The sequence below is a fragment of the Cuculus canorus genome, chromosome 24 (assembly GCF_017976375.1).
Source record: "Cuculus canorus isolate bCucCan1 chromosome 24, bCucCan1.pri, whole genome shotgun sequence".
Lineage (NCBI taxonomy): Eukaryota > Metazoa > Chordata > Aves > Cuculiformes > Cuculidae > Cuculus > Cuculus canorus.
This window is the reverse complement of record NC_071424.1, coordinates 3,436,904-3,450,785: the sequence shown is the minus strand read 5'-3', so window position 1 is coordinate 3,450,785 and position 13,882 is coordinate 3,436,904. Positions and strand designations below refer to the sequence as shown.

The 13,882-nt window shown below is 43.3% G+C and overlaps 1 protein-coding gene across 3 annotated transcripts in view; it reads left to right on the top strand.

The window, feature by feature from the left end:
- Positions 1 to 13,279, top strand: part of NGF (nerve growth factor) — a 31,071-nt gene extending 17,792 nt beyond the window's left edge. For 2 of the 3 annotated variants that reach the window (XM_009569776.2, XM_054087610.1), the window contains exons 2-3: positions 8,743 to 8,884; positions 12,095 to 13,279. In XM_009569776.2, coding sequence (XP_009568071.2) covers positions 8,801 to 8,884; positions 12,095 to 12,826 — 816 coding nt within the window. In that variant the 5' untranslated portion in view covers positions 8,743 to 8,800 and the 3' untranslated portion in view covers positions 12,827 to 13,279. The remainder of the gene's footprint in view (positions 1 to 8,742; positions 8,885 to 12,094) is intronic. The other variant, XM_054087611.1, reaches the window with a different exon arrangement.
- Positions 13,280 to 13,882: the final 603 nt, after the last annotated feature.

Sequence of the window (13,882 nt, the reverse complement as noted above, 5' to 3'; positions counted from 1 at the left end):
GTTTTCTTGTCACTGTTTCCCTATTGCCATGTAAAATAAATCATTAGAGAGGGAATTCAAGCACTAACGAAGGTAATTGAATTCTGTAGGTCTCATAAAGGTAAAACAGATTTAGAAACAGGAAAGAATATTCTCGTAGCTTAAAATTAAAGAGCGGAGGGGGCAAGGGAAAAAAGGAACATAGCTGCTGCTTGGCAAGAATCTGTTGTTACTCTTCAGGTTCTTCACTTGCCACAGAAGCAACTTCTACTGATAGACCGGAGACCAATAAATGCTTATAAAAGTACTCGACATTTTTGGATGTAAAATCCTACATAGGCAAAGCAATATTTTGTTTCAGTATTGATCGTTTCTCCAATGTCTCAGAAATCTCCGAACAAACAAAAGTGCATCTCCATTTCATTAAGCGGGAGTTTTATAATGCAATCCCTAAGGGGTTGTTTTAATGCAAAAAAATACGTGTCATTTTGAAGTGCTCCAGCTACAACGCTTTTTATTGAGTGCAGCCAGATCCTCAGCTTCAGTAGAACACACAGTTTAAAATCCTCTCAGCAACAGTTTCTTTTGCTGCATTCTTCCCCTACTTTGACTTGAAAGGTACAGAAATGCTTCAACTTCCCTTCTGTATTTTCTGCCCCACTAAAATACTGTTGAGGCTTTTTAAACGTTTATAGAAGCATTGGAAGAGTTGTAGAAGATAGAATTCCTTTTTGATGTAAAAACTAGAATAGAAGAGGAAAGCCTGAAACACACAGGCATCGAGTATTAAAAGTCATTAGGATCTTGGCCATAATTTCTGGATGGTCTTTGTCCTTACATAATGTTCTTTTCTAAATTCAAGATCTAGAGAAATCTTGCAGATGATGGAATCAATCTTTGGGAATCTGATCGTTACATATCAGCTAATTTTCATTTTCTACCTCATCACGCTTTATGCCTTATACTACAACACACGCCCCATTGCTAAAAGTCTCCTTTATTTCAGATTTTTTTTGTATAGTGGTAGAAAAGTGAAAACTAAACCAAAAATTAATATTATGAGCTTGAATAAAAATTAAATGCTAGCATTGCCATTAGGATTCAGCTGGTTCTTATTAATTAGGGTTTGGACAAGAATCATGATTTATATTCCCTTCTGAGTAGATGGAATAACATCACTAGTTGGAAAAGTTTACTGGCCCTTAAGGATATTGTATTTTTCTGCCTTAACTACTTTTGGCTGTAAGATGGGATAGTAACATTGTAGTCTGATTGCCCTCATACTTTCTTTTCCCAGATGAATTCCAGTTTGATTTTGGTAGTTCCCCAAAGCCTGAAATTCCAGTTCTCTCATTTCTGGTCATTTCGTATTGGAAACTTCAGGATCAAATACAGCAAGCTAGACACTTGGTAGAACCAGCTCAAGATCCATCTGGGAAAGGCGCAGAGGGAGAGGAGGATGGGCCATGCACACACCCTCTGGGAGCTGTTTTGGACAATTCCTCCTCTCGAGTCCGGACAGGACGCGAGCAGCAATCTTTCATGCTGTCTGGGAGGTGGGTAGGATGGAGGGACCTGTTTCCATGGACCTCAAAGGCATCCAGCTTTATATGGGGGGGATTTATCCCATTTATTCTGCAATAGTTTTCCTGTCAGAGATCTTTAGTCACTCATTTGTGCCAGTTAATTAGGATTTATGAAACCGCGGAGTCCTATAAAATACAGATACAGTTTCAAATCTGTACTGGAAGTTCCAAAGTAATCACCACACATCAATGATTAATTTTAGAATTTGCTTTATAAGATGCTAATATAGAGATGATATACAACTGTAGTACACTCAGAAAATGTACTTCTAGCCAGTATTTTTATTTCTAGCTCATTTAATTTTACCAGTTTTATGCCACTGAGGCCATCAACTTCAGGAGGAACAGATTAATGTGCTTTTTCTAAGGCTGCTTTCTGTCATTTATTTCCAAAGATTTTTCTCACTAGGTTTGACCATCGATTCATGTTTTTCTTCACTGTATTTAAAGATATTTTTATCTTGACAGGGACAAAATCTCTATCTTTTATTTAATGACTGTCAGTTTGGTTTTGTTATCTTAAATAAGATGCAATTTTCTCTTCTGTGAGGGTGGCTCTACGCGTGTTTAACACTGTACAGCAGACAGTCCGTCACAGTAAGAGCTGCATACCTTTGCAAGTTTTTACTGGTGTGGTCATCATGACCTGGAGGTCATTTATTGTTTTCCAAAGGCAGCCAAATTTTAGATGACTTGTTGATGACTGAATTCCCATAAGCGTATGTTCCATGTGGGAGTATCACAATGCCAAACATTACATCCTTAGAAACAGAAGTTTCAATTATATTTTACAACTCAGTAGTTGCAAAGGGAGCCTTTCAAAGTCGAGCTCGGCCAGTCCTGTCTCACAAGTCTCCATCATCTACATCAAGAATCCATTGCCGGCTGCAGGCCGGGTCTTTCTCATCAGGTAGCTTCCCTCCGCAGAGGGAAGGGAATGTCAATGAAGCTGATGGGCAATGGACTTCTTTCCCTCTTTTTGGGCTTCTCTGCAGAGGCACTAACAAGAGAAATGTTTATGTACCGCATCAGGAGGATACAAATGATAAAATCAGGCTTCATGTCCCAATAAGCATAAAGTAAACCCTAAAAAAAAAAGAAGTGCTTTTCCAGAGTCGTCTTAGTTTCCGATTCGGTGAATCCCCACCCTGCAGGTCAAGACTCAACAGTGCTCTTCTCCCTTAAGAACCCAGAACGGGCAGACACGTCGCGAACTATCTTGTTATTACCCTGGCACAGACTAAACCTGAGTCAGAAATCCAGCGGCAGGTTTTTTTGCCGCAGATCCCGTGAGGACAACGATCACGGTGACATGACGCATGCTCAATGCTGCAGGGCAGCATTTTTCTCAGTCTACTGCTCTCCTTAGGAACGCTCGAAGGAGCATTTCAGTACTGGAGGCATTTGGAATAAAAGGAAGTGTATGAGACACAGGTAGCTTCCAACTGGCTCTTCAGCATACGTAAAGCTCTTATTTACAGGGTGAGTCACTGCAGATGTAATAGAGGAATGAAATCTTGAGTCCATCAGAAATTCCCATTTTCTTGCTCACCAGCTAAGATCAAGGAAAAGCTGAAGGGCAGCCTCTGACACTGCTCTTAGTCATAATGGCTTAAGGATTCCCTTCAAGGCCTCTCAGGTCTCAGAAGTCTTTTTCCCTGAATTGCTACTGCTATATTTTAATTCCTATATTCAAATCTATCAGTGAGGAAGATGCGCCTATCGATGCCTTCTCTTTAACAGCAACTTCAGCAGCCGCTGCCACCCTCATTTCTTTCCCACTACCGGAAGCAGAAAGACAAAACTAACACACTGCTCGTTGTTTATTTTGGTGACCTCCGTGATCGCTTTTGCAGCACAGAGAGCCAAGCACATCATCCATCATTGCAAACACCAGAAAACAAGCGGCGGTTCACTGGCTGCAAACCCTCTGCTACCACAGCCCCAGCGCTGCGCACACTGCGTCCCCGGAAAGAACTGCACAAACATCACTGCTGGGTCAAACCCTATACAGTACAAATGTGTTCTTTCAGCTTAATTGAATAAAGCAACCACTTCTCATCTCTGAAATGCAGATCAAACACTTTGGAGAGTCTATTGGCTCGTTCAATATTCCGAAAACTATTATTTCCTGCTATTACGATGCTGGTTTTCTTCTATTTCCTGTAATCTGAATTACAAAATTAGTAGGTGAGATGTGTTCTCACAAGTCTTTGTTCTTCCATACCTTCATCATGAACTGCGTGAGATTTGAGAGGAAGCAGGTTATTGGCATTAGGAAGGGCACTTCCAAAATATGCATCATTTCATAAATTCAAGAGGTATCAGCGTTTCTGTAATCGCAAACCCATAAAGACTCAAATATCCCTTCTGTTTATTTTTTTGCACATCCCAAAATCACACCAATGACTTCAAGAATCACAGAAAACATTCCAAATTGTATCATGCTTTAGATTACAACAGTCTATGCCCGTGTTTATTGCCTATGTTTATTTTCAGTTAGCAAATTATTTACTCGATGCATTTGATTGAGCCAAATGCTGTATTATCTTTTCTCTTACTACTGTAGCAGCTACTTTAAGGCAATCTGGTGAATGCACTATCACAAGGCTGCACTGTCTTCTCTACTAAAAGAAAGCACTAAAAACATTCCGTATTACAGACAAACCTGCATCATTTCCACTAGCATTTACAAATACCATACTGACAGCCCAGCTCAATGCAGCAAATAGCAAATATCTAGGATAAAAACTAGTATAATTAAAGCTTTATTGGTGCATTCTGCATGACAAACAAGAAGGCTTGCCAAACTATTTTGGAAGATCTTGCTCCTTCAGTTCAAGGAGCAGCACACCTCACATCAGCTGAGGCTGCTCCCACCTTTTTAGTGCTACGACAGGAATTACGGGAGTGTCAGAGGTGTGATGCTGTAAGACCAAGCACGGTCATGCTGGTAGAACTGTAACAGAGCAGCATGGCTTTAATTACTGATTGCTCCACCAGCCCTTTATTCATTTTCCTGGTCTTTGAAGTCTCACATTGGGAGATGTCACAAAGCAATGTAATCACCGTATTGATAGAACTGTATAATGCTAAGACAAAATCCACGAAGGAAAACATAATGCAGCACTCATCAAGGAAAGCAAGAATACGTTCCAACCAGACATGACGGAGTTACACACTTGTAATACACGGAGTGTATATTAATCTCTAACAAATTACAAATGAGGAACTTTTTCCTCATCCCCACTCACATTTAGCAAAAGCACGCGACAATAAAAACTTAGATCACACTGTCGGCAAAAGCTAATTGGAAAATGAATCGGGCTAAAAACTGAAAAGTTTTCAGCACCAAAAGCACTTCCTCATCCCGTAGAGTTCACTGTGGAAAACTTTTCTGCGTTTGAGTGATGTCAGTCATCATTCTGTAAAAAACCACGGTTTTTATCCTGTAAAGTCTGTTGGCTGAATCTAAATAATGTGCAACCTAAAAGAAAGATATAAGTTTTACCTGTTTAAGTGAGACGCGATTGAAAATGATCACTCTCATTCGCCTCAAGAGAATGTATATTAAATTCTGCCGCAGTGCAGTCTGACTACTAATGACTGAATCCCTTCTTGAAGGTACAGAACTGGGGGGACTCAAACCTATACACCAACACTGGGAAAGGATAAACCATCTCTGGAGAACTACAAGAGACACTGTAAGGTAGTGACTTGCCCTAAATGAGAAGACTGTGCTTTGACAGTAGGAGTCTTCCATTGTATCTGTGTAATGCTTGTGAACTAAATCCAGGAGGATGTCACTAAGCGCTGGCTGTCGGCAGCGAAGCTTTATGAACATTTGTGGCTGACGCTTCTGTTGTTCTTGGTCACGACAACAACGTTTTGCTTCACCTCATGCGATTGTTCTAAAGGTACCATTCATGTTCCTTTAAGACTTAACTATATCTTAATTGCATTACACTGGCAGCAAAGAAAGCAGCTGTTTCTCTTCCTTCCATAGGTATGAAAAAAACAAACTAATCCCAAACTGTTCTTGATCTCAAGAATAATTCTTCTCAAGAGTGACCTGAATGCCCTGGGACTGACGGGTAGAAGTTCTTATAAGCTCCAGAGCGAATTTCCCTACTGGACAGCTGTCCATTGTTCATTATATCATGGTCAAATGTAACCAGAAATAACATCAAAAGATCGTGAACTTTCTGAACTGTAATTATACGTTTTTCAAGTAAATTCAAGTAGCAGGTTTTCATCTGCCTTCCCCAGCCCTTCCTACTGAGTCAACGAAAGAACAAAATCAATCCACTTCAAACACAAATGTAAAAATATCCCTGAAATGTAGCAAAACACGGCGGTGATATTTTGCCAGTTACCGTCAAGTATATATAATATTATTCAGTGAAAATAGCTGATTTTAGAAAAACATAGAATTAGAATGGACTCTTTTGGGTTGGTTATGTCCAGTCACTTCTGTTTAAAATATCGCCCCCAAAGCTACTGAAAACTACGTTATCAAAGTCGTAGTCATGAAATGGAACTACTTCAACATGGTACACCATTTTTGCTCCCAATGTAACGCTACTTTACTAAGGCTTCCAGGTTTAAGAGAGCTATGCTTCTGTATTCTAGAAAAAAAAAACAGAGCTGCCAAAATTCAATGGCAGTTTTCTTAGAGAAAACTATAAATGGCTCTTGGAATTCCTGAACCGTCACACACTTTATAACCCAGTTGCTCATTGTCCAAGTCCGGCAGTATGAATTGAAAGTGAACTGCACTGGAATCCAGATTTACAGGTTTGGGGGGTTTACACGGAACAAAGATCTAAACAGAAATTTGGTAACAATTTGAAGCACTGTGATTCTTATTGGAAGCAATTAATGTAGTAAATTGACTAAATTTTCTGCTCTAACTAAGTTTCCAGGCAACATACCCTTTCTGTCTGTTCTTCCTCAGATTCTGTGGGATAACTGTTTAAAAAAAATGGAAAGTCCCTGTGTATACCTGTTCAGTTTGGCACTTGTTTCACTTAAAGGTGCGCGCACACAAAGAGTTTTCCAAGACACAAAACCATTTGCTTTTTGATGTGATTCATTTCTCCACTCTTTCTTTAAGCCCCTCGTAGCGCTGCTTTCAGACTGTTCAGCTTTTACTATGGGCATCTTTATTGCACAGTTGCCAAATAGACAAAGAAATAGGAACAGCTCTACAAAGCACTCGTGCAAATGACATTTTATGTATTTATAAGGTCCCACAATACCTACTACCACACGTGCTGAGACTAAGAAATAAGAATGAAGGGGGAGAGTTACCTCTCAGGTCTGTAATCCTGAATGCGTGCAAATTCCGAAGAAATACTTACTTCAGTAGGACATTTGATTAATCTCTGGGAGTGGTAGGTAGAGAGAAATAGTATCTAGATGCTGTCTTCAGCATCATTTGAATAACTCTGCATCATTTACTGGATTCCGCCAGTGGGAATCCGGGAAGAAGACAGTAAAAGAACTTAAAAAAAAAAAAAGCCATGCTGAAAATAAACTCTTTTGTGGTTAAAAACCAGCCAGTTGGAACTGAAGCAGTGTTTTCTTAGGGTGGCAGTCAGAAAAGTTAGTGGATTATTTTTGGCAGTGGTCAGCATATTATAGCTCTGTCATTACTGTTACTAAACTGTCAAGCGTCCACTGAAAGGGTTATTACGTTACTAGTACATTCTTGCAAAAATATAGCATATTCAGCCTAGCAGCACGAAGCTTCAGATTTTAGAACTTTGTTTGACCTTTCTGACACATTCATATCCCTGTAACAAGCTTAAATACTTCAGCCACGCAGGTAGAGTGGAAGATGAGCCACCATCTAGCGACGGTGGCAAATGCAAAGAGCAGCCAGCTCACCGCGGCAGTAATGCACAACGAGATGTAACCTGCACGTAACAGATTGACTCCCGCGCCCCGCACGGCTTGAAAACGGGCTCGGAAGAGTTCAGTCAGAGTTTTAAACATTAAGTAGTTTGGATCTTGGTAAGAGTCAAACCCAGTGGCTACAGTTCCTGGCAGTCAGCTCTCTTGCGGACAGAAATTGTGCAGGTGTAAAAATGAATCCAGCACATGCTTTGGCATCAGCAGCACGCTCTGCTTGGCAAACACACTTGAGTCTCCACGCTGAATCCAGCAGGACCTTTTGCAGTACAGCAGCACCTTATTCAAGCCTTATTTACCTTATTAAATAGAACATATAAGTAATCTAAATATTTAAGGTTAATAAAATACTATTGCTATCACTGTCAATGGCACTCAGGAATTTATAATCAGAAATGTACTCTGCTGGGAAGGTGTCGGCGTGCGGGATTATATTACAATCACCGACTGTTAATGTATGCGTTGACAAAAAATCAAAGGAGAAACACGAGTTACTTTCCACTGGCTGTTGGGAATGTATGGCAGCGTGCACGTTGGCAGCCCTCTAAAGGATTTCCAGTCCTTAGGGCATCACAGGAGGGGAAAGCATGGGGCAGAAGTGGTGGGACTAAAGTGCAGATTCGTGGATAGGGCATAGACAGGTTCACGGCTGGCAGGTACTACAAATATCTCCGGGTTTGAGTGTTTGGGTACTGACAACAGGAGCGCACCATGACAAAGCACCGTGACAGAAAACACGTGGAGCTGGTGGTAGTGCTCTTTAGAACAATCAGGACTACTAAACACATTAGCCAACGAGTTTGACATTGGCTGCATTTGCTGGCTCACAACTTGCGGTGCCCTTACCTGTAACCAGCCTTGCTTCCCAGACAAAGATGATGGAGGGTCTGAGCCTTCCTTTGTCGATCGCTGCTGTGCAAACTGAGCTCTGATAGAAGCATCAGCAGCTATTGCTTCACTATACTGCATCACTACCAGGCTCGGTGAGCCTGGAAGATGCCCATGAGGAACTGGGAGCAGCAGATTGTTAACCACAGTCTGGTAAAGGTGCTGAATAAAGGTAGCTCTGTCTTACAAATGTGCTGCTCTTGAACACCAAGAACTGTACTTTAGACAATCTCTAGACCATAAGAGTGAAAAATGGACAGGTTAGAGAGCCAAGCAAGAGGATTTGTCCTTGTACTCCTGCTATCAAGTGGGGAATGGTACTGAAAACACTTACTTGCTAGCGAATTATTAAAACAAATACTTCTACTTTTAGTGGAACGCGGAATAAGCAACTCCCTGACTCAGCTACGCTGTTCGACTGGCCCGATGGCATGCTGCAGCCAACCCCAGCTCGGCATCTGGATGAAATAAAGACCTTGCTGGGGGAGCAGTTTTTTTGTGCAGTATACTCAGAGGTAAGTGCAACACAGACACTCTTCTCAGAGCAGATTGAAACCGTTTATTACCAGTTTCACATAGGGGCCTGAACAGCTATACCAGAAGAGGTGTTTATAGGACACTTGGCCAAAATAGAAGTGGGGAAGAGTGCAGTCATCTAGAACTTAAAAAAATCATTGTTCTGTCTTCTAAAGAACAAAGACAAGGGCGGTCTGCATTTAACACTCTTATTTTTTGAAAAGTTTAGCTCTTTGACTTGCTAAACAAGTTGCTTCACTCATACTCGCTACTGTCTGGCTAAAAGAGGAGATTTCATTCTGTCTTCTCTTTTGTTTCCAGACACCGTAGCTTTCATGAGGAATGTTTACTCCTAACGAGAGACGGTCCATTGAACATCCTCTGGTTTAGTACTAGGTTTGCATTTCTGGCATTGACATGCCTGGGCTACCTCTGCGGCCAACGTTACCGCCAGCGCTAGAACTGGCAGCTCTGCACCTCCTTGGAAATTCAGGAGGCTGCACTTGGTACACGCTGTGAACCCTTCCAGAAGGCACTATGAAAGGCTCTAGTGGCCAAGTAGGTAATAAAGCTTAGAAATAACCCCCAGAATAGCCTGTAAAACATCTGTATGTGTCAGGAAAAAAAGTCCACAACCCTCACGGTCTAAGGCACACCTATTCTTTAATGTTAACTTGTTTTACTTGTGTTGTCATCAAGTCTAGTCCATTTGTTAATCTTTCCATTTCTATTCTCCACTAATTTAATAATGAATTAGAAGATCCCATTCTGAATCTTTACGAAAGGCACTAAGCATCTCAAATACATTTTGCCTGTGTCCAGGCCACACTCCCCATGGAATTCTTTACCCCACAAAGAGGAAATATAAAGCAAGTTTTAAATTAAAAAAATGGGGGAGACAAGCAGGTGAGAGCTTTCTGATTTTGTGTTAACACCTTAAAGCCATAATCTTAGCCTATGCCACATAAAAAACTCAGAGAAGGGAGACAAAGTAGCTGCATTTTAGAGCAGTGAATCTTGTATAGCACATAACCAGAAAGAGCTCTTTGCTGACATTGCAATGTCTCTTTCCTATAGAAGGAAACAATAAAAAAAGGGTTTATGTATAAACACAATAGGTTGAGGCCACTATTGGCATGTCTAAATTGTGCCTGGATTTTGTTCTGCAAACCTTTTTCATTAACATTTCTGTCAAGAAAGCTAACTCTTTAGCGATGTAATGAACCATCTGATTTTAATTTGGTTGTAGAACAAGGGGTTACTCTCTGAACAGTGCACAGCCAAGCTATTGAGCTACACCCAGCTCTGTTTCCTTATACAGATGATGATGACTGCTCAAGCATGAGCAGCATGTGGGAAGGCACCAACTCTCGGCCTTGTTTTAAGCAAATGAGAGTAGCTTTGGAACCAGAAGGATTTTCTGTGAAAGAGCTTTGACTCTCTCCTTCATCATTTTGCCCACAAAACAACTGTTGCACAGACGATTGCTCATGCAATCGTCCTTCCCTTCTCTTCTCCCCTTGATGCAGGCACTGTAGCATCTTCACCCTCCTCTTCAGTCACTGCCTTCACTTGGCATCTCCCACTGATTTCTTAAACGCCTCCCCAGCCCTGCGCAAACACTGCTGTTTGTTGCATTTCACCTCCTGGAGAGAAGACTATCCACACAAGATCCTATGGGACATCTTAGAGTTCTGCATTTTCTACAAGATAGTGCTCTAGCAAAGCTAAAGGCTTGGTTGCGTGCTTTAGTGCTGCTTCGGATTCCAGTCTGAGAGAGCTCAACAGAAAGAAAAAGAGGGGAACTTCAACAGTAATTGACCCACACCCAGAAAAAACATTAAGACCTGCTAGGAAATCACAGTGGAACTGCAGAGCTTGATTCCTCTTTCACAAAACCCTGTTTGTCCAGTCTGTGTGCGGCTGCCTGCCTGCTGGCCGGACACGGCGCAGTTCGGGGCCAGCTGAGGCATGTCAGGCAAAACAAGGCAGAGACGGGGAGGAGCCTTGCGCCATAGTTTTTTCTGTTTATACCCTGTCTCTGCTTATGAAGTTTTCACAGAGGAAATACAGTGTCTGCCTTTAACTGCGATTTCATATCATTTTTTTTTTTTAATGTCTTTTATTCCCTGATTTGTAGCCCCGCGTGTGGCTGAACTAATCGACACGTGGTAGTTACCTAACAAGGTAGTACTGCTGCTGCTCTCCTCGCAGAAAATCATTCTGAGCGAATTTTAGGCATTTGCCTTACACTCTTCCACAGCCAAACGGGTCCACGTGTTCTCCAGATCGAAGGAAGACTAGCACTGGTGCTGCATCTGCTATGCAGTATGTTCGTGGAGCTTCCTGCTCGCGGCACTCTGAAAAAAATAAAGGAAGGTGTTTCCCTGGACATAATTCCCAGTACTGTGACCGCAATGGTTTTAGTTACGCTATACCTACAACGCCAACCCAGAAGTAGCCCATGGCCCATGGTGCTCTTACGTAATACTCATATTTGTCCTAACAGGCAGCTTGAACTTGGAAAAATCCCATCTGCCTGAGCTCTTCTGGGAAGGAACCTGGGCTTTATCTGCCCAAAACCACCAATGTGGCGCATCCCAAAAGGGCATACGGAATAGACGGAGGCTGCTGGGGGCTGCTGAACCGGGCAGTGATTCCACTCTGCTCCTGGGAGTGTGATAAAGCCATGGTTGACCGAGGCTCTCACCTCCCACAGGTACCGGCTTGGTGGTCCCCACCCTCACCCCAAGGACATCACTGTAGACAAACTAACTGACCGGACAGCTGGTTTAGCCAAGAGACTGCTTTGGCTCTCGCTGCTCTGCAGGGTATTTGCAGCCAAGAGACCAAGCCCAGCCAAAAAAGGTTGCTGCAAAAAAAATCACTAGAGATTTTACTCCTGGGAACGTGCTGTCGCCATATGGTCTCCACATTAATAACACCAAACAAGTGCTTCATAAACAGTGTTCTAATAACAAATACCAGAGGAATTAATAATAATCTAGCTATTATTTTCTAATGTTCTCGCGTTATTAAGAACATTTATGCTGTCTGAACGAGCTTTCCGGAAGAACAACATCTGGCTCCCACATGAATACCTGATGAAATCTCTACGGTCCTGGGTTTCTTATAAATGTATTGCCAGCAACGGCAACCATCTGTGCCAGCACGGCTGACAGTAACGTTACATTTTTCTTTTGTTCTAGGTGCATAGCGTAATGTCCATGCTGTACTACACTCTGATTCTAGCTTTTTTGATCGGCACACAGGCAGCTCCAAAGTCAGAGGACAATGCTCCACAGGAGTATCCCGCAGAACATTCCCTGCTCAATATTCACCGGAGTAACAGAGCCCACAGCCCCAAGGCAGCTCCAGAGGCATTCCACAGCCACTCTACTTGGACGATAGGTAGAAGAGAAGCTATAAATATCACCATGGATCCAAAACTTTTTAAGAGGCGGCGTTTCCGTTCTCCTCGGGTGCTCTTTAGCACGCAGCCTCCGCCACTGTCACGTCACGGACAGAATATGGGATTTCTCAGCACTGCCAGCTCTCTCAACAGAACTGCCAGGACCAAGAGGACCGCACACCCCGTATTACACCGAGGAGAGTTCTCAGTGTGTGACAGCGTCAGCATGTGGGTTGGGGACAAAACCACAGCCACGGACATTAAAGGCAAAGAGGTGACAGTGTTGGGAGAGGTCAACGTTAACAACAACGTTTTTAAGCAGTATTTTTTTGAGACCAAGTGCAGGGACCCTAAGCCAGTCTCCAGCGGGTGCCGAGGGATCGATGCGAAGCACTGGAACTCTTACTGCACCACAACACACACCTTTGTCAAGGCGCTGACAATGGAGGGCAAGCAAGCAGCCTGGCGATTTATTCGAATCGACACCGCCTGTGTGTGCGTGCTCAGCAGGAAGTCAGGGAGACCTTGAGACGGACCTGAACCCCACAACAGCATCCTCCCATCCCCTACCTCAGTCTGTAAATTATTTAAGTTATAAAGGACTGCATGGTATATTTATAGTTTATACAGTACAGAAAGAACCTCATTATTTATTAAACTCTTTTGGAAACCTTCTGTGTTTTGTAGCTTATTTCACAGAATCACAGAATCACCAGGTTGGAAAGGACCCATTGGATCATCGAGTCCAACCATTCCTAACACTCCCTAAACCATGTCCCTCAGCACTTCATCCACCCGTTCCTTAAACACCTCCAGGGAAGGCGACTCGACCCCCTCCCTGGGCAGCTGTTCCAGTGCCCGAGGACTCTTACTGTGAAGAATTTTTTTCTGATATCCAACCTGAACCTCCCCTGACGGAGCTTCAGGCCGTTCCCTCTTGTCCTGTCCCCTGTCACTGGGGAGAAGAGCCCAGCTCCCTCCTCTCCACACCCTCCTTTCAGGCAGTTGTAGAGAGCAATAAGGTCTCCCCTCAGCCTCCTCTTCTCCAGGCTAAACAACCCCAGCTCTCTCAGCCGCTCCTCGTCAGACGTTCTCCAGCCCCTCACCAGCTTCGTTGCTCTTCTCTGGACACACTCCAGAGCCTCAACATCCTTCTTGTGGTGAGGGGCCCAGAACTGAACACAGTACTCAAGGTGCGGTCTCACCAGTGCCGAGTACAGAGGGAGAATCCCCTCCCTGGAAGTGCTGGTGACCCCATTTCTGATACAAGCCAAGATGCCGTTGGCCTTCTTGGCCACCTGGGCCACCGCTGGCTCATGTTCAGTCACTCAACACCCCCAGGTCCCTCTCCTCCGTGCAGCTCTCCAGCCACTCTTCCCCCAGTCTGTAGCACTGCATAGGGTTGTTGTGCCCCAAGTGCAGGACCCGGCATTTGGCCTTGTTAAACCTCATCCCATTGGTCTCGGCCCAGCAGTCCAGACTGTTCAGATCCCTTTGCAGAGCCTCCCTACCCTCCAGCAGATCGACACTTCCTCCCAGCTTAGTGTCATCTGCAAACTTGCTGAGGGTGCACTCAATGCCTTCA